The following is a 27,155-nucleotide window of genomic DNA, read 5'->3' as shown; positions in this document are numbered from 1 at the left end:
TTGTTTTTGTTGTTTGTTAACTTGTAATTAACTCTCACACATAAAATAATTATGTAGTTTGTGAAATGGCATGGCTACCACCCTACGCCTATGTAAATTTCTATTTATAGTGCCAACTCGTCTGCAAAGCAGCGCGTCAGCATTCCGTAAATAGTTCAGGCTGGTCATGTCCCTGTGCAGTGACGGTAAAAGAGATGAATGAGATAAGAGGGCAGGAATTCCGGCTTGGTAAGGGCTTGCTGGGAGCAGTCTGTGGAGGTTTTAGGGGGCAATGGCATCTCGCCCTGGGGCAAAAGACCAAAGGCAGGACAGAGACCAAAACTGCTGGACTGGAAACATCAAACACCCATATAGGTTCACAGGAAAAGATGGAACATATCTGGAATTGATTTTTGTCAAGTTACTTAAAGTTAGCTACCTCCAAACCGGATGTGGGCTTTAAAATAATAAACTTGTGAAACACTTTGCTCCATATTATTGTAAAATAAACCTTTGTGTCTGAGAAAGAAAAACGTAATTTATGTAGCACATGCGTCCAATACCATATACAACAAAATGTGTTTTACTACATATAAAATAGAAAGGATAGTTTTAAAAAAAGTAGCCTATGGGACACATAAATAAGAGATTTATGAAAGCAAATAAAACAAACAGTAGCCCAAATAAAGAACATTCTTACAATGGAAAACATAACTATAAGTTATTTGTGAACTTGGAAACAGTAGCTATACAAAACAAAATCAAGTTTTCTTTTTATCTGTTAAATTAGCTTTTTTTAAAATTTGTATTTGCTACCATTGCAGAAGGCACTGGTATTATTTTATTGACATATTTGTTTTGATCGCTGTAGCCTACCGTTCGGTCTCAGTTTTAATTTGATGGCTGAAACCGGAAGTTGCACTGCTTTGTTTCGGGCCAACTTAACAGTGTCTTTGCCACAGGTTTCACACGTTGCGGTCAGATCAGGTTTTGTTGTAGCTACCTGAAGCAGACGGAGCACACCTGAAAGCAGAGTGCGCCTCCGTTGGACGCCAGAAGGCCTGAGCGGATTCCACTTTCTGTTCCGATATTGATGAAAAGGGGGAGACGGTGCGAACTTTGGCAGCGGATGAATAATTAATCTTACCAGCCGCAGTTTACAGAAGAGCTGACCTGAGGAGGGGAAGCCCCGCAGCAGGGTGCGCGGTCCTCCACTAAAAACAGGCCTACAGGTGTTTTTGGGTTTGTCTCATGTCATTTGACCTGGATACACTGTGCTGGGATCATGCTGGGAGCGGAGAGCAGACTCGAAAGCCGACTACAGAAGCTGGAGTCCCTGGTGAGGAATCCACAGTCGGCACTAAACTTGGAAACACTCCTGGTGAGTTTCGCCTTACGGGTGTATAATGTACGGGTACAGGTATGTACAAAAACTCGGGCTGAGTTGGAATGTGTTGCAAACATACACATAGTTGTTTCGTGAGTAATTCCTCTGTCATGATAAAACGTGACCTGAAGAGACTTTTTTTATTTTTATTTTTTAGAAAAACAGCTGGAATGCACAACAAGAAGTGTCACAGTGAGCCTCATTTAGTCTTTGTCAAACCTCCGTTTGTCATTAGTTTGGCTTTTATTCGGTGATGGAGCCGAAGGAAACCCCACCTAATCACAACGTGTGGGCACCTTTTCCTGTGTTAGTTCAACAGTTACAATGGAAATATATGACCTGTCTATAAAAATCCGACGTTTGGCTCTTTAGAAACAGAAAACAACCAGTCATTAGTGTCCTAAATTCTGCTCATTCATTCACCGTTTTGTCCACACTCCATCCCCGTGTTTGTCATAACGTGGAATCTGTGTGTGGCCCCTGACACTTCCTCTCTCTGACCTGACCTAAGAATGTATATATGAACTTTGATAAAGCTACTGCCCCTGTTCGGACAACACATAAACATCTTTGAGCGGATTCAGAGTTGCCTGACACCAGCCTCAAAACCATAAACCTCACACCTTTTTGAGAAAGCAAAAAGGCCGGATGCTTTTAGTCACATTATTACTTAGCACATGCAGCAACCAGATGAGGAAATGTTGAGGAAAAGCATTTAAGTTATTAAGTTGCTTCATACATGTGTAGTATTAAGAGATCACCAACAGGCCTAATGGTTATTATGGTGCTACTTTGGAGCCCATTCATGCTTTACTGTGCCCTGTTGAGGTAAATAAGTTGATGTGAGGACATATGCCCTTGTGTATATGTTGGTCTATACACAAACAATGTTTTTGTCTCCTGTACTTCCTGTTGGTGGCGATGTGTTTATTTTGACTGCTGATGAGTCACAGGTGAAGTCCAGTGTACACTAAAGCTTTTTAGAGTAATAATATGTCACATAGTGAAATAATTGGAGAACAAAATGAGATGAATCCATTTAAGCCTCATCAAGCTAGCAGCTAAGCTTCACCAGTGAGCATTTGGGGTTTTATCATCTGGATCCGAGCAGCTCAGCAGTGGACTTTTGAGTAACAATGGCCACCAAGCTGGCTAATGCAGAAAGCTATCCTACGGGAAGCTGAAGTCACATCCTGGAATTGAGATGGAGATAACCCCCACTGCTAACTAACATCACTGTTTCCTGTTTATCCGTAATTTTGTTGTGTGGACACAAAATAGTTTTTGTAGAATTGTTTTAATCTATAGAACGAAGGAAATGGATTTTGGGAGATTTTGTATTGTTTTCTATAAATTGTAGGGATTAAAATATTATTTGTCTTCATAATAAAATAATCTGTTGCTCCTAAATTTAATTGATCTTTCTTTTAGCTTCCGCACAATAGTGAAAAAATTCTTAGTGCAAGTTCTGAGAGCACTAGCTCATGTCTTCGAGATTCAATACTTTATTGCCATGTCGACATTGTCGATCGGAATTTGTTTCGGTGGGCTTGGCCATCAACAGAAAAAAACACTCACTACATAAAACATACATAAAATCCCAACAGAATAAAATCCAGAGATTTATCTTGAGATGTGACTTAAGTTATCCACAATCTAAAATTGTTCAATTTAAATTGATTTTGAAAATGATAAAGGTGCACATAGTCACTTTCTAGAAGTTAGAATGAGCAAATAATGTTTGCGCTTGATAAAACAAACAAAAAAATTAAATGGGGATGATTGTTGTGATGATTGGCGGATCAGTTATAGATTATTTAAGTAGTTTAAAACATTTGCAGCTCATAATATATAATACTTTGCGTCAAACTATAAATTTGTTCAAATGATTGTCCTTTTTCCATCTCTCATCATGTCTTAATTACAAGTAAATCCCTGACGACAATTGCTGAGCACTACAAGAAATTCCAGGAAAAGTCGAAACCTTAAACCTAACAAGCTCCACTAAGAATATTCAAGCACCAATACTAAAAAGCAAAGTTATATTTTATTTTGGGGAAAGACAATAAACTCTGTACAGTAACTTGATAAAATTAGAGTTTTTGCTCATCAGTCTCAAGAACAACCCCTAGTGACGTGAAATAATGTTATTACATTTTCTTAAATGTAATTGTTAAAAATAAAAAAGTGAAATCAATCGAGAATTAAGACCATTTATTCAGTATTTTGTAGAAGAACCTCAAAAACTTTGAGTCTTGTTTGGCAAGTCTCTACAGGCTTTGCACACGTGGACAGTCTGAGGCCTATCCTGAAGACACTCCAGCCGGTCTTGGCTGTACGCTTCAGGTCACTGTCATAATGAAAGGTAAACCATCGCCCCAGCCTCAGGTTGTGTGTACTCTGGAGCAGGTTTTCTTCAGTACCTCTCGAAGTTTGGCTGCATTCATCATTCGCTAAATTCTAAACTGCCTCACTGGACCTGCTCCTGTGAAGCCCCCAACCCCCACAGCATTGCGTCTCAATACCACCAAAATCATTCTTTGCTGCACATTTGACCCTTTACATCAAAGGGCAAAATGTGTGACATAAAATAAGTGAATTGATTACACATGAAGACAGGTTGTGTTTCTGTCTATATTATTGTTAGTGCCCAATGCCATGTGTCAGTGCAGTGGAGAACTTGCTCTTGGGCAATATCAGCTTGCAAAGGAGTAAGTGGGAGGCTGTTGTCACAACCCACCCTAAACCCCAGGATCATGCTCTGATTTGTGCAGATTCCAGAGGTGGATCCGTTTTTTTTCACTAATTGCCTTTAGAACTCAGCCATTGTTAATGTTTTATCAAAAATTGTTTTCTTTCCCCCATTTTGACTATGCACTTTGATAAATATAAATATAGTGTGAAAGGAGAAGTTGCGACATATGAATACACAAAACCGTTTAGTGTGTATGTGTGCAAATCTGAGTATATCTTTATTTCATCAAACTGTTATAGACTAAAGTGCTTATGTTACAAGCTGTTTGGGTTTTAATAGCTGGTTACAGTTTGGGTCCCATTCTGTTTAAATACCCAGATTTATTAGATAAGTCAATTCGCCTATTGAATATTTTAAATCATCTTCCATTTCTAATAGCAGAGGACAATTAACTGAAAATCCAGGACATTGTAGAGACTGCAGGTGCTGATTTGTTCAGTAGCTTCAGTATTGGATTCAGATTTGATGCACTGCTTCCAAACCCAGTTGAAATTTCTAATGGATTTCTGACTGACAGAACCGGCTGTGGATGACACAGAAAATGTCTTTAAGGAAGTGACAATACCTAACTGATGTGAAAATGAAAATAAAGAGATTATCATGGAAAAATATATGAAAGAAATAATTGGCTCAGTGGACATGTTCCAGAATATTTCCTTAGGATGTGCAAACTCAAAGTTGATATTTCAAAACCAGTTTCACATCCAAGGATTCCAAAGACTGAAATGCTTTATTTGAATTTTTAAAAATAGATCTTATTTGCATATGATTTTAATATGACAGAGTTTACCAAAGTTGAACACAGCTGCCTCTCTGCTGCAATACCCTGAGAGCACTATCTCATGTCCCTGCGCTTAAACACACACACACACACACACACACACACACACACACACACACACACACACACACACACACACACACACACACACAATGTAAAATGATCAGATCCTCGACCGCTCAGCCTGAATCCAGACGCATAAGCTGTTTGTCCCACAATAGTTTCTGAGCCTTTGGGTCTATTTCCACTCGCCTGCGGCTGGGGGTGGGGTGGGGGGGATCTCTCCTCACTGCTGCTATTTAAAGGTGCAGAATTGTTCCACAAGCTGCTGCCCACCCACTCACATGTCCCCGAACAAACACGCCGATAGACACTGCTATGGCTCAATCCCCTTGACGCTGAATGTCTCTACATGACCCCTGTTCTTGGGTGAACAGAGCATCAAACTACACCCTAACCCCACCCCCACCTCCACCTGCCGGACTGCGTTTGGATTGCAGAGACATTTTGGTTCTACGTGAAACCCAACACCACCGATTTAAGCCCTGATGACACTACTGAGGACCCAGCTTTTAGTCTGATGCTGCCCCTGCTGCTCTGAAGAGCCGGATGTATCTGTTTGGTTGAAGTGGGTGGTGTTGGGCCTGGTTGATGGGCTGTGTGCTTAGGCAGGGGGCTGTAACCTTATCATTTGATTAGGTTTTGTTGTTGCATGACTTGTTTTGTCTTTCCATCCATTGTCCCATTTTGTTTTGCTTTGCTGCTTCATTGTATCCACCAGTCGTGATGCATTCAGGAACACACTGCTCTGAAAAATTTTATTATTTCCTTTCTTACTTCCCCTGTTCATTCAGTTCTGTGATGTTTTATCATCTTGGAAAAGGCCATGGTTGCCCAGCTTAAACCACTTGTCCTGACAGATTAATGAGAATCATAAAACGTATTCATTCTTTGAGTCCTTCTCTCTCTACATAAGCAACCCTTAAATTCAGCTTTGAAACTCAATCATGTTTTCATTATTCTCAAATTGTTCAAACAAACAAACAAACCCAAGCAATAATAGTAAAATAATCCAACCCAGTGGTTAATTTGAGTGGAAAGGCTTTGTTTTTTAACATAATATATTGTATGTTACAAAGTATGACTTTTATTTGTATTTATATGTCTTTCCTGTCTTTCAGGATTCCGTGAATGCGTTGGCTCATGATTTGAACTATCCTGTGCTCCGGAAAAATAAAAACATAGAGGCATTTCTGAACCGATGTAAGGGCTACAGTGTTTGCGATGATTGTGTGAATGTGGACAAGGTCAAGATTCACATGGTTAGCTTGCAAAACACAGATAAGGTTGGGATAAATACCAAACATATAACTCTGGTCATGTGGAGCTAAGATGAGCACAAAGTACAGCATACAGTTTGTACAATAGATCTTTAATGCATACACGATGAATAGCATGACTGTCCAAAGTCTGAAAGAAAATTTTCTTCAGGCCACATTTTAGAAGTCACAGTAGAGATATGGAATATATGGATAAACATCTGTTGTCACTAAAAGTAGTTTTTTTTTCCCCACTAGTAAAACATGCAGTTTTTAATTAATTCCACATGTCAGCCTGTGGCTTAGATTTCCCTGAAATGTTAGGAAATTGCACACAGCAGCATGCCCTTTTAAGAAGTTCATTTCACTCACCAGGCTAACCAATCTTGTATACTGTATTTTGGTTTTAATAAATTACATTAATCTGCTGTACCACTGATTTAACTTTCACTGTGGCATTCTTATGGAGGTTTCCTGCCCTGCACACACTATATGTACTTACAACAACTCGGTGAACCAGCAGTTAATAACTGACCCTATCCCACATGATTGCAGCTTGATGTTTGTGTTGCCATAGTAACGTGCATGTGTGTCTTGCAGACGAAAAGGCGGTGGATCAGCTGCGAGAGCTGCAGGTGAAGCTCGAGGACTTTGAAAAGGTTAAGCTGATCGGGAGGGGAGCCTATGGAGAAGTGCAGCTGGTGAGATGTTTCTCTCTCTGTCTGCAAAGAAGTGTGTGATTGATCCCTGATGCTTTTTATTGTATCTTTGCAGTAGTGAATAAAAAACAAAAGCATTGCTGGAATTCCTCACAAACTTGCAGTTTTTCTACATGTCTTTCTCTTTTCCTGGTGAGAGCTTAAATCTAGTGTCTGCAGAGTGTATCATGGCAGAAACAAGCCTGGGCAGGTTCAGTGCGTAGGAGAGGAGTGTGAAGTCTGGTGTGGGGGTGTGGATGGCTAGGGGGTGTTAAGTGTTTGTGGTTGAAATCTTGTGTGAGCATGTCTTTTTGTTGGTGTGTACAAAAATTATGGATTCCCCACTCTGCTTCTATCTGCCTGTCTGTGGCTGATCATGTCCTTGGGGAGTTATCACTGTTTTTAACACAATGTGTCCTCTCTGCCACAGGTCCGTCACAAGGCCTCTCAGAAAGTTTATGCCATGAAGAAGCTCAGCAAGTTCGAAATGATCAAAAGGTCGGACTCTGCCTTCTTCTGGGAGGAGAGGCACATCATGGCCTTTTCTAACAGCCCCTGGATTGTCCAGGTGTGAAAAATATACAGGTTTTATTCTTTAAAAAACTTCACAACACGTGGTCCAGTGAAAGAACTGGAGCATGTTTCTATTACCCCCACCCCCACCCCCCCCCACCCCCGTGCCTTGCTAAATGCCCGTTGGGAACTCAAATATAACAATAAAAAAATATAGAGAATTGGTAAACAGAATAAAGTGAGAATCAGTATTGACGCTTTGAATCAGATGGGTCAAACCTTTTTGTTATTCTGTAAGTACCAGTACAGCAACGTGCAGGTTAACATGTAACCAGGTTATTGCAGATGGTAGCAAAGTCCAGGTGGATACACATTTAGACAAAGGAATATACAACAGAGAATAGGATAAGATATTGTTCTAATAAAAAACAATTTAAACATGAAACTTTTGTCCATTTTGTCTCAGCATGAAAACAAAGTTCTCCTCATCCCACGCAAACACATGAGATATCATTAGAAAGGCCAGGATGTCCTTTACTGAGCAGGGTAGCTAAAATGAGTCAAAAGATATATGTCAAAAACTAATGTCCACAACAGAGGAGATAAATGAGTAGGCTGGGTCTCAGGAGTATATCCAGTATATAAAGAGAGAGACAACCAGAAAAATCAAAGCTATGCAAAAATGTGTTGACCTACTGTAACATAATTTTTTTTCCCAGCTATAGTGACTGTAACTTGATGTCATAATTTTGGCACCAGATTGGAAGTATTTTATGAATGGGGTTTTCTGTTGTTCTCTGACGAACATAGATCATGCAGAGATAACACATACATACTGTACACACACAGACGCACACGCCTAGTTGTCACATCTTTATAACAATATTGACTTTTGGGTAGGGCTTTGAATTGTATTAAGCGACTTTGTTTTCTGTCTCCCAGCTGTGCTGTGCTTTCCAAGACGACCGGCACCTCTATATGGTGATGGAGTTCATGGCAGGAGGTGACTTGGTTACACTCACCATGAACTATGACATACCAGAAAAATGGGCTTGTTTCTACACTGCTGAAGTAGTGCTGGCGCTGGACGCTATCCACTCCATGGGCTTCATCCACCGCGACGTTAAACCTGACAACATGCTGCTGGACCAACAGGGACACCTCAAGCTGGCAGACTTTGGCACATGCATGAGGATGGACACAGTGGGTTACATTTATGGTTGTATTATTGTTTTCAAAAGGCTTGAGCCTAGATCGTTGTGTTTTGAAAGACTTAAGAACCGTTCACGTTAGACTAAGTTGGTCTTTGAGTAGAATGCATCTCCTGAATCACTGACACTGCTACTGAATTGCAGCATCTCTCGTTTTCTGGGCCCTTGTGCACCACCATGTGTCTAGATTGTGAAGTGAAGCCCAGTGCAGCACAGTTGCATCAGGTTGTTTTGCAAGGCCCAATAAGGTTGTTGTGCTAAACAACCAATCTAGAGCGCAGCAGACGTCCCGCCTCTGCTGTGGGTCAGGAAGTGTTTTTCCACCTTTTGTTTTTACCACAGCAATTCCAAAATAGCTGGTTCACAAGTGGATTCACACACGCACATAGGGCCTCTGAAAACCTACCAGCAGAGTAAGCGTGGCACGTGATGTTTTTTTATTTTTTTTATATACAAAAACAGATGTGTCACAATGGTTTTTTTTTCTTTGTTTGTTGCTTAAATTGCGATTTTAATCATCTTTGAGATATAGGAAATGTAGAAAATATGGCCTCTTTATTATTTCCTCTTTATCCCGTTTTTTTTTTTTCTTCTTTTCCTCTCTAATATATCTTATGTATTTGTCTGGTTGCAGACAGGCATGGTGCGCTGCGACACAGCTGTAGGCACACCAGACTACATCTCCCCAGAGGTGCTGCAGTCTCAGGGTGGTGAAGGTTACTACGGCCGGGAGTGTGACTGGTGGTCCGTAGGAGTATTTATCTATGAGTTGCTAGTTGGTGAGTTTTTTACAGACCATATATGTTGGAGCTAATAAAGTGTGCAGAATTCGTTCTTGGAGGTTACAGTACAAATATCACAATTTAATTATCCGCAACAGATACAGATAGTTGAATTTAACACATTTTACCTGTAATCAACACTGTGAAATGTCTTGTCCTTCTCAAAGGGGAAACTCCCTTCTATGCCGAGTCTTTGGTGGGGACCTATGGAAAGATCATGAACCACAAGAACTCCCTCATCTTCCCAGATGATGTAGAGATGTCTCAGGATGCCAAAGACCTCATCTGTGCCTTTCTTACTGACAGGTTAGTACAATGGCCTAGGAGGAGTATTTCACAACTTCAGGTTGCCTTGTGTGGACTATACTATACTACTAACAGTATGACTATGCACTAAATAAATGTCACACATTTGATGTGAGAAGTTTTTATTGTGATATTACTTCAAAATAAACTGTATCACACAGGATTCATAAAAGTGAGTGAAAACAACACTCAGTGCAGCATTGCGGCGCAATAAATAGCTTTTAATAGTTAATGTACAACAATGGAGCTTTATGGCAAGGTCAGATAATTTCCATCAAGTTTTTGCTGCAGTGATAATATGCAGTATAGTCAGTTCATTGTTCGCGTTGATCTTTTCATCTGACTTGTTGGCAAAAAATACATATACATATCTATCTAAATTGTATATTTGTATCGATTAAATGTAAAAGTTACATGAATTCTTGTGTGTGTATCACATTCTTGGTTAGGTGTCTATTCCCTTGAAGCAGACCACTTCCTGTTTACCTTAGTAACCCCGCCCCCAGGAGGACCAAACACAGACTCTTTCTGCTTCACAACAGAGCAGCCTTTCATTTATGCTCACTCGGTTATTTACCTTCTCACTGACATTTCTCTCGCCACAGACAGACAGAATCTCACGTGTGTGTGTGTGTGTGTGTGTGTGTGTGTGTGTGTGTGTGTGTGTGTACGGCTCTCCAACCACAAACGTACATATTTTGTGACCATTGACTGCATTAAGCGCTTAACCCAAGCGCTCTGTCACTGTTGGCCTGTCATGCTGAATCACTCCTCTTACCACTGCCATCCTCTTATTTTTTTAGATGTCTGTGCATCTTTCCTTTTTCTTTATTTTAGGCATTTTCTTCTTCTAACTTGTTTGGTGCCACTTGCCATTTCTCTATCCTTCTGCTGTAACTTTCTTTTTTTCTCTCCTTTTACGGCACTGAGTAATTTTTTTATGCAGGGGGTTTAAAACCTTTCTTCCTCTCCGCCCCTGCCCTTTCTTTCTCTTGGCTGGGTCTGGAATGTCCCACACGTGGCAAGCCTAACTGCCGCACCCCTCTAGCCTTGTACCCAGCAATGAAGGAGGGAGGAAAGGGGAACAAGGCGAGAGAGAGAGAAGGAATGTGTGTACAGTTTTAGAGAGAGAAGTGGCAGGGAACATAACAGTAGCTCTAGTAGTAGTTTTTTAGGGTTGTTGAAGTTGTACTGTGAACCTACTGCCTTTACTCTCTCTCTCCTCCTGGATGTGTATTATCTCAGTTCTGACTTGTCAGAAGGGGTTATCTAGCATTTCTGGTGTCCTCCAGTGGTCACACGGCTCTCCATGCTGGTCATTGTGGTCCGAGCTGAGTGGCCACTCCGCTAGGCTGTGTGTTTGGGATGACATCTTGGTGAAGATGGTGGGTGGAGGGCGGAGCAGGGTGTGTTTTGTGTTTGGGCCAAGCAGGCTCTGCTCACAGTCTTGGTCCCGTTGCTGTGTGCAGGAAGGTTCGTCTAGGCCGCACCGGAGTGGATGAGATAAAATGCCACCCCTTCTTCAAGAATGACCAGTGGACATTTGACAACATCCGAGAGAGTAAGTGTGTGCATATGCATGTTATTGATATGATGTTATTGTTGTTTCTAAATCACCACAGTGCAGGTGCAGATTCCCTCTTTTTCTATCTGTGCTAATGTGTGGCTTTTTTCACCTTTTGTGCCAATGTTCTACATACAGTATTATTTTTCTATATCCTAATACTCTGCAGAGCTGTTTCATTTCAGGCATAGTTCAAAGTTTATTTCCATCTCCTGAGCCATTAAGCCTGCATAAATGGAACACATGCTGTCCTTATGCTCCTTGCTCATATCTTAAATTATTTGACTGGATGCTGTGGAGATGCATGAAACCTTTAGGATAATTAAGTGCATATGTATTTCACAGGTTTCACTGTATATAGCAGAGAACATTACCTTTAGATCTTCTGATGGGGACATTCAATCCAGACACTTCACTATAAGAAAATGTAAGGGCTTTGCATGGAATTTAATACTAGTGCTGCATCGCCCATACTAGCAATACATGCACTGAGAAAACTGAAAGGGTGTCAAGAAGCAGGTCAGATAAAAATCTCCTTGTTTAAAACCTTGTAGAGATAAATGAGAGAGAGAGAGAAAGAGAAATGCATGTTGCAATAGTGTATTAAGCCTCATTTAACGATATTTTAGTCATTAGCTTTGGCCTGCATGGTCTATTACTGGCTATTTACATACCTCAGAATAATATCCTGACTCGTTACATAATAATGGCTGTTGAGTCTACAATTATGATTCTATGGCAGTATTGAATATTCAAAATTTTGCACAAATCATCAACGCGTGTCAGTATTTACACACAGAAACAGTCTTTAAACGTAACATTTAATTACTGCAGGTCAGCTTACTAAATTAGACGTCATTTAGGTAGGCAAAAGGAAAAAAGAAAGAAGGAAATACGGAAACAGGATATGCCAGGAATATGAACAAGACCTCTGTGTCTGTGTATAATTACGTGCAGGCTCTTTCTCTTTGACCCCCCCCCCCCCCATCTCTTTGCTTCACCTGGGTCTGATTAAGCCAACAGACAGGACGCTTGATCAGAGCCTGGCAGTCTGGAACATGAAACCACTACTGTGCCACTGCTGTGCTGCTCACTTCTCTTCATGTTTGCACATGCATGTCCTGTCTCACACACACTCAAACACGCACCTTAAACAGGACCCTGCTCCCATGCTGGTGTCGTGCAGAGCTGCTCCGTGACTCTTCAGGAATTACATGATTCCCTGCTGTGCGTGGCCATGACTCTGGGGGGTTATTTTTTTGCACTTTTGTATTTGGCTCTATCAAAGATTCTCCATGTTGTCCTTCTGTCAAGTGTATGAAGCAGTGGGACACATCAGAGCCAAAAATCTGGACGGACATACAGATGAATGGATGGTAACGGGAAGCTGTGCCCCCCGTAGCAGCGGGCGGGGCAGGCTGTGTGGCCTATGTGGACTGGTCTAATGAGAGGGGCGCCCCAGTTTGGAGAGTTGCTCCCGCTCTCCCGCTCTCACTGTGGCCATGGGTGCCTGTCATTACCCACCCGCTATCAGAGAGCATTCTGGGAATTCATGCCACAAAGGCCTCCATGGAGCAGCCCATGTCTCTTTCTGTCTCACCACATTTTGGCGTTTTTTTTTTTTTTTTTTTTTTTTTTTCTGCGTCGTCTTTTTTTATTTCCCCGTCATTTGTTTCATTGCTGTGCCTGATCTCGCCACCATCTTTAAGTCACACTGAGGGCTGTGTCTTAACCCAACAGTAATGAGCTCTTTGCTCAGAGCCAGAAATTCACTGGTCTGAAGAACAGCTTTTTTTTTCTTAATTAGGAACTATTTAAAGGCCAAAGGACTAGCTTACTTTTATCTGATTGGCCCTTTGACACATATTTGTCTGCCTGTTGTGCAGAGTTTTAAAGTGCGCCTGCTCCTGTGAGAAAAGAGCAGAAGGAGCGTTCTCTCCTGGCATGTTTAGGCTTCGTTTTGTGAAAGGCACTGTGTGTGGGACACAAAGTGGGCACTGTACGGGAAAAAGGAGTGGTGTCCGCTTCACGCCAACCTGCAAAAACTTCACTCCTGCTATAAGCACTGCTAAAGATGGCATAGAGTTTACTCTGAAACAGATATAATACTAGTAGCATGTTGAAGTACTTCTGATCTCTGTCACAGTAATCTCAGTCATCTCTGTGTTTTCCTGTTTTCCAGCTGTGGCCCCAGTTGTGCCAGAGTTGAGCAGTGACATTGACACCAGTAACTTTGACAACATAGAGCTTGATAAAGGAGATGTTGAGACCTTTTCTCCACCCAAAGCCTTTGTTGGCTACCAGTTACCATTTGTCGGCTTCACTTACTTCAAAGAGGACCAGTAAGTGTTAAATTCTGACACACTGTTCATCTGTGTTTTTGTGGTTCTGTGTATTATCTGGATTTGTGTTTATAAGTCTGTTTCTTATTCTTTAACCTAATGTACTTTTCCCACTGCTAATGGGATTTTTATGTGGATTTTAGAATTTGGAAACTGGCTTTTGGACAGATATGTGTTTAAAATAAAAGAAAGATCCTTTTAATACAGTCTTAAACCAGTCAGACCCTGAGTGCCTGTTTGAGCTCCACACTGCTGCCTTGTGCTGACAGTCCATTTAACTTACCTATGTGCTTATGAAGAAGTCTAGATTTGTTTATCCTTGTTTCAAGCAGTATGAGAAATGGTACCTGTGTGTTTAGATTTAAAATCCTAAACATTTTAAGAATTTTAGTCGGTAAGTGATTAGAATTCCTCGCATGTGTAAATATTCAGGTGTTGGACCAAATAGGCTGAATTTGTGCCTAATTTCTGCTGCATTTGTGCTTCTGAATACAGGCAAATCTTTGTTTTGGTACAACCTTCATGTAATTTTAGATACACCTGCATCTTTAAACATTAATTTGGGGATGTGCTCTACACATTCTGAAACTGTGTTTAGGCATATGTGCAGATGTATGCTGAAGGTTAAACCTTGGTCTTAGTATTATTGGAAAATTGCTTTGGGTTTTTTTTGGTCATTATGAAGAACGATTCCCAACACTGCCCACTATTGCAAGTTTACCATTATGATGTTAAGAGTTGGCAGCAGACACTGTGGGTGGGATGACTTCTCCATGGTGAAGCCATCCAGATTTTAGAAGGACCTTTATAGATCTTCAGCCTTTATTGCTTTTTTCACAGTGCATGTTTCCAGGTTTGGTGCGTCGTGTTAATGTAATACATGCTTGGATAGATGCTCAGTTCTCACCTGGTGTACTTGCTTTTAGAACTGCGGACCTGTGGATAGGATTGGATGTTGTTGGGGCTGGAAAATTACCTTGGGTAAACATTCGTGACTCACCCCTGTCCTCCTCTCTCTCTTAGGCTTCTAAAGGGAAATAACAAGTGCTCAGTGGAGAATTTAGAAAACTGCAAGGAAAACTCTGAAAAAAAGGAGCATTGCTCAGAGAGTAAGAAAGAGGTTGGTATTTTGCACATGTTGTCCTAAAATTCTGTAAAGGAGAACACACAAATTGCATAAAATAAGCATTAGATATTATTTGATTTTTATGTTTGTCTGACATCTGAAAGCTGCAAGAAAAGATTAATCGTCTGGAGGAGCAGCTGGACCATGAGATGCAAGCCAAAGATGATCTGGAACACAAGTGCAAGTATGATGACAACAAATAAGACACACAAACACACACACACACCTTTATTGTTTTTATTTTTTAATGCAAATACAGCTTCTGATATGTTACAATTTTCTGTCTAAATGAGAACATTTATTGACTTTGATTATAAAGACAGTCACACAATAAATTAAACAAAGGTTTGTTTGTCTTGATACATAATTATACATTTTTTAATCAAGATTTAAGATTTGTGTAGCATATTACTGCATTTTGAAGCACTAGTATAAAAATCCATCACTTAGAAGATTCAAAATTTTAAAATAAAGGAAATGAAATCATTTCCAATGGATTTGTCTCTTTTGTCTGGTGAACGTTAATAATATATTTAACAACAATAAAAATAATCTATTAGTTGTGTTTAATATACAATTTATGGAAAAGTAAAATTTAGAAATGGATGATATGGATGATAAAACTCTCTTTTTGTGCTCAGAAATGCAACTAACCGTTTAGACAAGCTGGTCAAAGAATTAGACAACGAGGTAAGCATTAATGGCAGAATGGATAGATGCATATGTCTGATGTGAAAAAGTAGGTCTGAGTCCATTGTGATCAACCCATTTGCGATTTCTTTTTTGATTAGATGAATAGCAGACAGAGAGTCGAAGCCTCACTGAGGCAGCTGGAGAGGGAGCGAGCGCTGCTGCAGCACCAGAGTACAGAGAATCTGCGTAAAGTGGAGATAGAGACTGACAGAAAACGCAGCTTGGAGAATGAACGTGAGCTCCTGAAGGGGAAGAAAATCCTACTTTAGTATTAGGAAACTTCCTGAATAAGCTGAAAAGGCCTTTTGAAATGTTTCCCAACTTCCTCTGTGTTTACTTTTCAGTGAACAACCTGAGGGATCAGCTGGAAGATCTGAGGAAGAAGAACCAGAATTCCCATATCTCCAATGAGAAGAACATCCAGCTGCAGAAACAAGTGAGGGGAGCTTTTTCCCTTTTAAAACATCTTTACATTGCTCTGTCTTTCTTCTCTTGTGCTAATCCATACTCAAGAAAGCAACTGATTGCTCATCTAATTATCCTTCAACTTATCCCTCTTTCATTTTGCTGCTGCATTGACCATGCATTTTGCCTTCAGGGAACAAGTTTTATCTCATCTCTTTCTTATCCATAGCTCGAGGAGGCCAACACTCTGATTAAGGCTGAGCAAGAAGAGGCAGAGAGGTTGAAAAAGAGTCAAGCGGACTTACAGAAACAGGTTCAGAACCTGGAGGTCAGCCTCAGGGACCTGCAAGAAAAATGCAGCCAGCTGGAAAACACCAAGATGGAACTGGAAAAGCAGGTGATGGGGCTGCAGGCCGAGCTGGACGAGGAGAGAAGAGACCGAAACCTCGGGACAGAAACTATTACTGACCTACAGGGTGAGACGTGATTGTGTACTACACCTTTACATTAAAGGGTAACCCTAACCCTTATTACAACTTAAGCAACCAGCGAGGCATTTGAGTTGAATTGTCAATTAAAGTCAGCAACATTAAAATTGACCAATGAAAAACCATTCTTGCTATAAATGCACATAATAAACCTGGGTTTGCTCGAAACTCCTGCAGTCAACATCTCTTCAGTAGCAGGAAAGCGGCATTACACAACTTGTGCTGGACCTTTTGCAGGGTATTAGACTGTGAATCGTTTTTTGGCGCCGTACTTGGGAAAATTGTGATCATAGATGAAAACATCTGTTGAAAAGCTGAGAGTGAAGCAAAAGGCTATAAAAGCCCAAAACAGATCAGAGCCAGCACCTCTTGTGAGACACTGTTTGGAAACTTGAACGTGCTCATTCCGTCCAGAGGAGCCAGTCCCTGAGGTCAGAGGGGACGTATCGAAACAACAGTGTTACTTGTTTGCTGTGAAGCCTCTTTATTTCCATGTGGGTGGAGTTAGTAAGCATAAAGAGAAAATAACCATAAGTATGGTGTTTTTCATACATTTGAGGCAGAAAAGTGTGGAGGAGTATTGTGTAATGTCTCACCTAAGATCATTTCTGTTTGGACCAAAATAGTTTGGGAACATTTCCATTAGTCTTCACTGACATCAAGTTTTTTGTCATGCATTTCTGGATTTTTGCAGTGTGCACCATGACAAATCTTACACATCCTCCTCATTTCTTGTTATAATTGTTTTGCTCTTACTGTGTTCTCCTTATCCTTATTCCCCCACATCAGGACAGGTTTCTGTTCTGGAAGAGGAGTTGAAAGAGGTTAAATCGACGCTGTCCACCATCCAGTCTGAAAAGAAGCAGCTACAAGTGAAGCTCAGTGACCTTGAGAAGGTTGGTTGTTATTTCCAGTTGCTGATTTCCAGTGTGAATTTAAAGAAAAGCCTGTAATTTATATTTTCCTCTGGTTCTAACCAATTGAAAACTAATATCCCCCTTTGACTTTGTAGGAAAAGAGCAACCAAGAGATTGACTTGACCTTCAAACTGAAGTCACTCCAGCAGAGCCTGGAGCAGGAGGAGGCAGAACACAAGGCCACTAGGGCCAAGCTCGCTGATAAGCACAAAATCTACCAGTCCATCGAGGAGGCCAAATCTGAGGCCTTAAAAGGTGAGCGAGATCGAAAAAAACGCCACTGCAGGTCGAATAAAAGCCAGAGCTGTGTTTTACCTGCGGCAGATATTGAAATAATAAAAATAAAGACAAGTATTACAAATCATAAAGTCTTAGGGAGGCTGGAGCATGAGTATAGATTATCCTCCTGATGATTTGTTGTTGTAGAGATGGAGTGTACCCTACAGGAGGAGCGAAGCTTGAAGCTGCAGTTGGAGAGTAAACTCCTACAGGTCGAAAAGAATCACTCCATGCTGGACTGTGACTACAAGCAGGCACAGCACAAGCTGGAGGAGCTGCAGGCACAAAAAGATAAGCTTTCAGAGGAGGTGTGTCTATCTGCATAAATTAAAGTACCTCACATTCAGCACTTGCTGTAAATGCAGCAGGTTTTCTGTGCCATCTTTATAAAATAAGCCTGTGTGTGTTTTTGCAGATAGAGAACCTCATCCTGCGCCTGGAGCAGGAAACCCAGAAGCGGAATCTGAGCCAGAATGATCTCAAGATGCAGAACCAGCAGATGTCTGTGCTCCGCTCCTCAGAGAAACAGCTCAAGCAGGAGCTCAACCACCTGCTGGACATGAAGCAGAACCTAGAGAAACAGAACCAGGAGCTTCGCAGGTCAAACACACACACACACACACACACACACACACACACACACACACACACACACAGTAGCATTTGTTAATGCTGTAATATTGTTGGCACATTATTGTGGAGAATCTGATTCATCGTATTTGATTTGAGGAAAGTTGTTTGGCTGTGCTTGGTCAGTTGGCCGAGGGGAATGATTGACAGATTTTTGGTGCTGTTCCAGGGAGGCGCAGGTGGCTGATGGCCATCTGAAGGAAATGAAGGACCAATTGGAGGCAGAGCAATATTTCACGGTGATTATAACCAATAATCTTTTAAAAAGATTTTCTCCAGCCTTTCTGCAAACAGAAGTGGCAAAGCCAAGGTTTTAATAGAGCCACTGAATTTCAAATTTTATTCCTAACTAGTGCATTTTACTTTGCAGCCCTAACTCCTCAAATGTACCCATTGTGTAAATTTTGCAAACTAACCAATCTGTGATAAGAAATTAATTAAATCTCCTGCTGTCTTCACCCCAGACTCTGTACAAGACACAGATCCGTGAGCTGAAGGACGAGTGTGATGAGAAAAATAAGCTTTACCAGGAGTCTCAGCAACAGCTGGCAGAATATCAAGACGAGAGGTAATTGTGGCCTACTGTTCTGTGACAACCAACATTTCCATTTTTTAAAAAACCCTAAAAATTAACAGTAGAGTATCTCATCAGTATGGACATTTAAAAGAAAGAAAGACAGAAAACAAAAAGTAGAGAGGTGTAAAGACAGGATTATTAGCTCATGTAAAATATCTCCTTGTTACACGAACAACATAATATTGATAAGAAATGGATATGAAATCATCGTGTACTGAGAGTTGAATGTCAGTGACCATGCACAGCTCACAAACTAGCAAACAATAATGTTTGTTGTGCAACGATTTTAATCCTCAACGAGGATAATAACGATTCCTTGTTTCCTTCCCTCTGCAGGGAATCGCTGGCGGCCCAGCTGGAAGACAGCTTGACAAAGGCGGACTCCGAGCAGCTGGCCCGCTCCATCGCCGAGGAGCAGTACTCTAATCTGGAGAAGGAGAAAATCATGAAGGAGCTGGAAATCAAAGACATGATGGCGAGACACAAACAGGAGCTCAGCGAGAAGGAGGCCACCATCAGCTCGGTGAGATCAGAGTCAGGGTCAAGGCTATTTGCAGACGGGGGTGTACGTCTTTAAAATTCCAGTAGAAGAACACGTTGGCTCATGTTTGTTTTAAGATTTGACTTCCTCATAGCAAATGTGTTATGACTTCCAACAAAATGTTATCGTGTATTTTAAACAGGGAGACGCACAATGTGTTGCCTGACCTCTTAATATGAATGCTGCCATTCATTTTTTTAAAAGCGTTGCATACATTTGGACACGGCTCACTTATATTCTGTCACCCTGTCACAGCTGGAAGAGTCCAATCGCACTCTGACGGTGGACGTAGCAAACCTTGCCAGTGAGAAAGAAGAGCTGAACAACCAGCTGAAGGAAATGCAGCAACGTGAGTCAAAGAGCAGGATCGAGAGCAGATTTCTAGCCAATAGTAGATAATATTGTAAAAAGCTGTCCAGATGATTTATGGGCAGAAGGCTGTAAAAACGTCACGAATCGTGTCCATTAACATCTTCGTCTGGGAATTGAGTGCCTGTGGAAATGGCAGAAAATTGTATTAGAAGTTATGGATTATCTCTAAAAAAAAAAAAAAAAAAAAGATTAATTCATCTATTCATCTCTGCTGTTTATACAGAGCTTCATAAAGCCAAGGAGGAGGAGAAGCAGTTGAACTCACTCAAACTGTCCTTTGAAAAGCATCTGCAGAATGAAAGAACACTGAAAATTCAGGTATGTGTCTGGGCGCCTACACAGGTCTGGAAAGCCTGGAATATTTTTAACACTTTCATAGTTTTTATTTACAGATGGCTGTTATATCACATCATTTGTAGTTAAGAATAATTTTCAGCTACAGGCTTTTGTTGAACTCTGGGCAAAATAATAGAGTTGTGTGCATTGATTGTGTCCAGACTTCCCCACGTATTTAAAAATGTTTTTTGTTTTTTTTTCTCTCAGGCCGTCAACAAGCTGGCTGAGGTGATGAACAGGAGGGAGACGGTGCGGGGAGGTCACCGAACCATCGACACTGAGGTGCACAGGAAGGAGAAGGAGAACAGGAAGCTGCAGCTGGAGCTCAGAGCAGAGAAGGAGAAACTCAACAGCACCATCTTCAAATACCAGAAAGAGCTGATGGAGATGCAGGCGGTCAGTACGCCCACACTGCCACACAACAAATGGCACATTGTGAATATATAAAGAAACATTAAGAAGAAGACAGGTGTTTCTGTGAGATACTTGAGAAAGCAGAATTTTTACCAGTAATTAAAATCCATGATTGTGTCGCAAGTTGCAGAAATGCTGCCCGTCATGAGCAGCAAGTCAGAAATCTCCTTTTCGAGAGCGTTGAGGAAAAATTCCTCCTCGTTGACCACGGAGGCCAAAAATACGCACTTTATCTTTGGAACAACATGCAGCATGTCCAACAAAAAGTCTTTGTCTTTGATCATTGCCAAGCTGAATTAAATCTATTGTACAACACAAAAAGCAGCTCAAGAAACTGAATGAGCATGATTGAACATGACTCTCTCTCAGGTTTTATAATTGCCTTAAAACTTCTTTAAAGCTTAAATCATCTATAATTGTAAACGAATAATGGTTAAATTCACTGTTCTTGGCAACACAGTCCTGTGACTACGTGTTGTTGAAAGGTGAATGTCGTCGCTGTTGATACTATGTACTGTATCTTTTATGTATTTATTGTGTTTACTTTATTTTATTATATGTAAACTCGAAAACTTGATAACTGAAATGCACACTGGGATTAATAAAGTTCTCTAATCTTATCTGACATAAACACCCGAGAAGCAAGTACAGAGCAGTAAAAAAAAACGGCACAGTTTAGGGTTCGTCCAGTCACTGTTATTGCTATCTGAGATTATTTGGGATAGTAATTGATTAAGATAACGAAACTAAATGTTCACTCTCTTATCATAACTTTAAATAGTAAAAACAAATGACGAATCGCAGTAAATAACTTGTTCCTGTGTGTTTTACAGGTGATAGCAGAAGAGAACCAGGTGCGTCAGGAGCTTCAGATGGCGCTGGACAGCAAAGACAGCGACATTGAGCAGCTTCGTTCCCAGCTCACCACCCTCAGCGTTCACTCTCTTGACTCCACCAGCATCAGCAGTGGCAATGACTTGGACATAAGTGACGGCTATCCAGGTAGTCACCTAACCTCACACTCATTGTCGCGCTGATTTGGCACAAACCCCATCAGTTCCATAAGACAAAGTGTTCCTGCATTCACTACCTGCAGTCCTCTTTCTACCTCACTCTTCCTAAATTTCCTGTTTCCTTTGTTTTCACTGCCTCTCTGACTTCCAGAACTATTGTTTATGACCTCCTTCCTCTTTCCCCCTTATTTCACTTTGATTTCTCCCTCCCTGGGTTGGTCACAGTGCGCATTACTCACTCACGCACCTCGGAATCAATGTCATTCACCTACCAGCGCACACACAAATCTGTCTGCGTCGACACCCGGCCTAACCTTCACTCGGCTCGTCCTCTCTTTGACTCTGACTCTGAGGATGAAGAGTGTGACGGACAGGTGGAGCAGGGCCACCGTCCTTTGGCCCTCACCTACGAACAGCCCACTGACACTGAATCTGCAGGTGATCCTGCATGGTGGTTCAAACTTACGACGGGTGTGGAAATTAAATCTGCAGTTGACCAAACAGTGGTTTTTAACTTTGTTCAACTGTGCAAAGTTGCAGCTGACTAATCCATTGACTTTGTCTCGCTGTACTTTAATCCTTTTTTAATTCTCAGCAACACTAACTTCTCAATTCTGCCCTGCTTTGTTAAAATTTATTGCACTAAAAACACCACTAAAAATAAAAGTTGGTTTATCTTTATCAAACGCGTGTGTGTGTGTGTGTGTGTGCGCGCGCGCAGGTGAATTGAAATCATTTTGGTTGTAGGGACAAGTGTCACCACCAGGAAAGGTGTTTTTTTTAAGTACTTTACATATTTAAAGCGATTTTCCTCTCTTTGTTAACCTTTTCCCGTCTCCCTATTTTTCTCTGCTAACTAGACTCCAGATTGGAGGGCTGGATTTCACTTCCCACCAAGAACACAAAGCGGTTTGGCTGGGACAAAAAAGTAACGTTTCCACCTTCATTTGTCGTATCTACAGATTTGTTTTCTTTGGTAATTGCCAATTGCTCTTGCGTCATTTCCTGCTCTGACGAGTTTTTCCTTTTGTTGAACTCTTCCTTTACAGTACGTAGTGGTGAGCAGTAAAAAGATCCTGTTTTATAACAGTGAACTGGACCGAGAGCAGGCCAACCCTTTCATGACCCTGGAAATTGAGTGAGTTACTAAAAGCAAGGTTTTACTAAAGTGCAGTAAAGTCACATGATAGTAATTATATTATAATTTATGTATTAAATAGGGGAGTTTTTTACAACTATAGCATGAAGTCTTTTACAGCATAACATGACTATGAGTCTACAGCCTTTCCAGCAGGTCTCTGAGGCTGTTCTTAAGCACATGCTATGAGCTAAACGGTGAAAGTTTTGATATGTTTAATGCAAGATAAGGGATGGAAATCAGCATATACATACTGTGTGTGCATAGGGTGGGAAGCTCAACAGGTGTTCAGTTCTTTTCCAATAAGATGCTTTTAAGATGTTGTGACCTCGGCGGAGTGACATGACAATACTGTATACAGTTATTTCTGTAAGACTGACTGAAAAAGCATAAAGTACAAGAGTCTTTCAAGTAGACTTAACTAAAATCAGGAAGAAATTTGATTGGAAGTTTTGAAAGACTTTCACACATTACTGCCAACATCATTTAAAATATAATATTTATGGTCCACTACTTTAACTCCCTCTCTACAATTGTCCCGGGTCTGAACCGAACTCTTCCATATCTCTCTCTTTACAGTAAGCTGTTTCATGTCAGACCCGTCACCCAAACTGATGTGTACCGTGCAGACGCCCGAGAAATTCAGAGGATATTCCAGGTAATGAGCTGGAACTTCTTCAATTTGTCCTCTTTAAATGACTCTCCGTTTGAACAACTCCCATGAAACTTCTTTCCCATCATCACCTCCCCTCTCCAGATTCTGTATGCCAATGAAGGCGAGAGTAAACGTGAACAAGAGGTTGTAGTCGAGCCCACGCCGTTTAGTGATCGCCCGTCCTACATCAGCCACAAGGGCCACGAGTTCATTCTCACGCTCTATCACTTCCCCTCGAGCTGTGAGGTCTGCACTCGGCCCCTGTGGAATGTCTTCAAGCCCCCTCCGGCCCTCGAGTGCCGCTGCTGCCACACTAAGTACCACAAAGACCACCTGGACAGAATGGAGGAAGTTATTGTGCCTTGCAAGGGTCAGTAGACCATTTAGAGAGAAGTCTGGTTTTTACTACAATAAAAGGTTGAAGTTAATCAAGCTTTTTTGGATGACTCCTTTTAATTGCTTTTCTTGTACAGTGAACTATGATATGTCCACTGCCAAAGAGCTGCTTCTGCTGACCAACTCTCCGGAGGAGCAGCAGCGTTGGGTCAGTCACCTTCTCAAACGCATCCCGAAGAAAAACCCAACGATGAGTTCACCACCTGCAGGACACAGCAGCCCCCCTGAAGCAGCGTTGCTTTCCTCTCCGCGGATCTCGCCGCGACCATCACCCAGGAGTTCACCTCAAATGGCTTCCCATCGTGGAGCCATTAAGATCCAGTCCACCCGACAGCAGCAGTCATCAGGGAAGACCAGGTAAGGATGGTAAAAAAAACGCAAATACAGAAAATATATATAAGTTTCACCTGAACAGTTTTTACAGTTTGACTGTTACGAAGGATTACAAAATGTTTGTCACACTCTGTACGGTATTGCTAATACATAAGGCTTATTTGTGATTAAACAACAAAAATACATCCCCATATTAAATGAGAAGCACTGGCAACAATGCAAAATCAATATCAATACAAGAGGTGCCTGCATACTGAATATATGTTCCCAAATAAACCAAAATAATGTAACACTGTATATGTTCTTTATAAATCATGCTTGGAAGCATGTTTTCATTTATTATGGGCATTGTTCCACTTCATTTTTTATTATGTTTGACTCTGCTTATCAGTAGTTTTTATTCCTTTGTTTCCCTCTGTCACAGAAGAGCTTGTACCCTGTAAACCGTAGATATGTTCCCTTTTACAACAGACATGTGCCCTTCAGGGTCACGGGTACAGTAAAGCTGAAACTCTTTACAGCTGAATTGATCTTACAAAAAAGTCTGTATTTTTCAGAAGACAGTTTTAGGTATTACTAATTTTGTTTTGTCTGTTGATGAGTCTCCGTCCCATAGGACAAGATGTCTTGCTTTGGGGAAGTTCTAGATCATTTGCTTATGCTTAGTCCTGTATGCAGCCTGCACAGCATCTCCTAAATGAGATGGAAATCACCCTACACCTACACTAACTGTATCGGTCTTGTTTTCTGTGACTGACTAAGACACTATGTTGTCAAAGTTTGACCCCTGTGCCACAACCTAACTGGCTTTCATCCCTCAGCACTGGCCCCATGCTCCGTATCATCCTGCACTGACCCCTGACCTCTTCACCTCTGACCCCACCATCCTAATGTCTCTCATGCTGGGAGACTGTAAGTAACAGAGCTTGGTTTGTCTGTCCCCCGCCACAATTCTGTGCTGCTGTGCCTCTTATAGCTTTCCAGGAGCATTTAGACACGCGCCGCTCACAGCTCTGTAATGCCCCCTGCTGAGCGTGGTAAAGACTTTTGGCCCCTCAGTGAAACTCGTACTTGCTTTTCAGATTGCTTGAGCTTGGCCTGAAAGACTGGAGTTGGTCGTTGGATGATGTCGCTATTGATGATGATGATGATGATATGTTCTTCTGAGGAGAGGGAAAAGGGGGGAAAGAGGGTAACTGGACCTCTGCATGAGTCGTGTGTTTGCTTGCAGATTTCTGGAAGCCTTAAAATAGCCAGAAGCATGTTTTTGTGTGAATTTTAATTTTGCAGTGGTGTAAAAATCCTTTATCCTTTTAAAAGACCTTTATCAATGTTACAGGTGTAGCTTTTGGAAACTTGCTCACTGTACATGCTTAAAAACAGACAGATTTGGGAGTCATTTTTAAGAGGGGGGATTGTAAAGTAAAATATGAATGTTTAGTGATTAGTTTATTTGCCTTCTTGATGATGGTTAGGTTTTAGTAACCATGAAGCTACAACCAGCAGTTGGTTATCTTAGTGTAAAGAGTAGAAATAATCTAGTTGGTTCTGTCCATAGAAAATCTGGCTACCAGCACCTTCGTGGCTCCCTGATTTACATGTTGTATCTGTTTTAATCTCAACAAGTGGATGCATAGATATTTGAGATCTATTTTCTCTTAAAATAAGCAAATTGTCAGATTTTTAATGTAATATCTTGTCCTGTCTCGTGTAAACATGCAGACCAAAAATACTTCCATATCTGTCTGAATTTAATCCCATTTTACTTGTGCATTCTGTGGCTACCGGATAGCTTCCTCGTTTAATATGTGTGGATTATGTGTGGGCATGCCTTTTGAAGTCCTGCCATTCTGTTGGTAGCATCCCAGTTTTTCACATCAATCTCTTTTTCTCTCTTTCTTTCTTTCTTTCTTTCTCTCTCTCTTCTTTTTTTTCACAGTTAACCCTGGCTGATCAAAGATGTGTATTTTCATCTTTGAGATTAATGACCACAGCCTGGATGAAGTGTCTACATGTGTTATTCTTTCATTGGACTAGATGGTGAAAAAAAGAAATAAAACACAACTCATGGACATTATCCAAAGGAAAAGAAACTCAGCTTAGTTCTTGTTGATTAAAACTGCCTTGTTTTATAACCCTGATCCTCACATGTAGTGATTCACGTGGATTTATATTTGTGAAGCATGTGTGTGAACTTTTGTATATACAATGAAGAAGTCTGTCTGTGTATTGCAACAGTGTAGTATAACTCATAGTATATAATTGATTTATTTTTATGGATATAACTCTGAAGCACATTATTTACAGTCTTTGCTTGTACTGCAAATGTATAAAACATTGTTGACATTCAGTACATTGTTGACTCTTGATTTCCTTGAACATTCACGTAAAGTAGAGCTGTTACAACATGTAATGGAATAATGTGAAACAACAAATTCAAATAAATTCTGTTACCCTTAAAATGAATAATTCATGTTCTGTAGGATTTGTGTCCATATGTCATTTTTAAAGTGCTGTGTATGGTGGTGCAACAGTTAGCACTGTATTGTAAAAGTGTACTGTAACTATTATTTGTGTGAAATCAGGAAGATACACAGTTAAGCATATTCCCCAAGCGGTCAGAATATTTTATTTGTTTTCAGATGCACAAATAGGAAACAGTCCGTTTGACATTTATATAGAGTCCTCATTGCAAATCCATGACATAATAAATAGAAACACAGGAATACTGTAGTGATCCTTCCAGGATGTTATATCTATTTTAGGAGACTATTTGAACTATACCAGAATAGGTCCGTCTCTATCTCACAAGTGCATGCGGAGTGAGTGGGCTTGACTGAAATAAATCTTTTAGAACAGCCTAAAGCCAACTGGCACTCATTGGACATAATGTAACAGTTCATCATGTTGCCCATGTGCTGAAGTCGTATTTTATCAGCTGTGCGACTTTATCTTGTGGTAAACTCAACATCAAACCTGCTGTGCCCGTGGATCCTTGTGGCCTCAGGTGGCATGAAGTTTTCCCCGGCTGTTTCTCCTCGTTACATATTCATTCTCGTCTCCACAATTCACATTTAATCAAGTATCCCAGTTTTGCAGTTATATAATGTAATTTACTTGCATACAAGTTTAAGGGGGTTCTTGAGTTTTTCCTGTCTCTCCTAAAATACTGCACATTTTACTCCATTATATTCATTTAAATACT

At 40.9% G+C, this 27,155-nt stretch overlaps 1 protein-coding gene across 6 annotated transcripts; it reads left to right on the top strand.

Annotated features, from left to right (window-relative positions):
* The first annotated feature begins 940 nt into the window (after positions 1 to 940).
* Positions 941 to 26,426, top strand: LOC137102373 (rho-associated protein kinase 2-like). Of its 6 annotated transcripts, none has more exons than XM_067481825.1 (34): positions 941 to 1,360; positions 6,084 to 6,165; positions 6,822 to 6,922; positions 7,350 to 7,487; positions 8,375 to 8,635; positions 9,278 to 9,422; positions 9,593 to 9,731; positions 11,201 to 11,292; positions 13,478 to 13,637; positions 14,661 to 14,757; positions 14,868 to 14,947; positions 15,405 to 15,453; positions 15,555 to 15,690; positions 15,801 to 15,892; positions 16,091 to 16,337; positions 17,139 to 17,245; positions 17,362 to 17,521; positions 17,693 to 17,853; positions 17,961 to 18,145; positions 18,345 to 18,414; positions 18,640 to 18,743; positions 19,089 to 19,275; positions 19,549 to 19,642; positions 19,889 to 19,983; positions 20,209 to 20,397; positions 21,249 to 21,417; positions 21,654 to 21,866; positions 22,289 to 22,356; positions 22,478 to 22,566; positions 23,146 to 23,224; positions 23,324 to 23,591; positions 23,695 to 23,974; positions 25,033 to 25,142; positions 25,890 to 26,426. In XM_067481825.1, the coding sequence occupies exons 1-33, from the start codon at positions 1,265 to 1,267 to the stop codon at positions 25,115 to 25,117; spliced, it is 4,518 nt and encodes a 1,505-aa protein (XP_067337926.1). In that variant the 5' UTR covers positions 941 to 1,264; the 3' UTR covers positions 25,118 to 25,142; positions 25,890 to 26,426. The 6 variants fall into 6 exon arrangements, 5 of the variants coding, with proteins under 5 accessions (XP_067337926.1, XP_067337929.1, XP_067337928.1 ...); XR_010911225.1 differs by lacking the exon at positions 25,033 to 25,142 and adding an exon at positions 24,772 to 24,862 and having other exon boundaries at positions 942 to 1,360; XM_067481828.1 differs by lacking the exon at positions 21,654 to 21,866 and having other exon boundaries at positions 942 to 1,360.
* The last annotated feature ends 729 nt before the right edge of the window (positions 26,427 to 27,155 follow it).

This window comes from Channa argus, chromosome 17, assembly GCF_033026475.1.
Source record: "Channa argus isolate prfri chromosome 17, Channa argus male v1.0, whole genome shotgun sequence".
In the NCBI taxonomy this organism is placed as follows: Eukaryota; Metazoa; Chordata; class Actinopteri; order Anabantiformes; family Channidae; genus Channa; species Channa argus.
The sequence above is the reverse complement of the archived record's forward strand: the minus strand, read 5'-3'. Positions and strand labels throughout refer to the sequence as shown.

Coding starts and splice junctions, on each gene's coding strand:
- LOC137102373 (XM_067481825.1), top strand. CDS start 1,265: ATGCTGGGAGCGGAGAGCAGACTCGAAAGCCGACTACAGAAGCTGGAG. Junction 15,691..15,800: donor ACGCAGCTTGGAGAATGAAC/GTGAGCTCCTGA, acceptor TTTACTTTTCAG/TGAACAACCTGAGGGATCAG. Junction 19,643..19,888: donor GCTGAAGGAAATGCAGCAAC/GTGAGTCAAAGA, acceptor CTGTTTATACAG/AGCTTCATAAAGCCAAGGAG.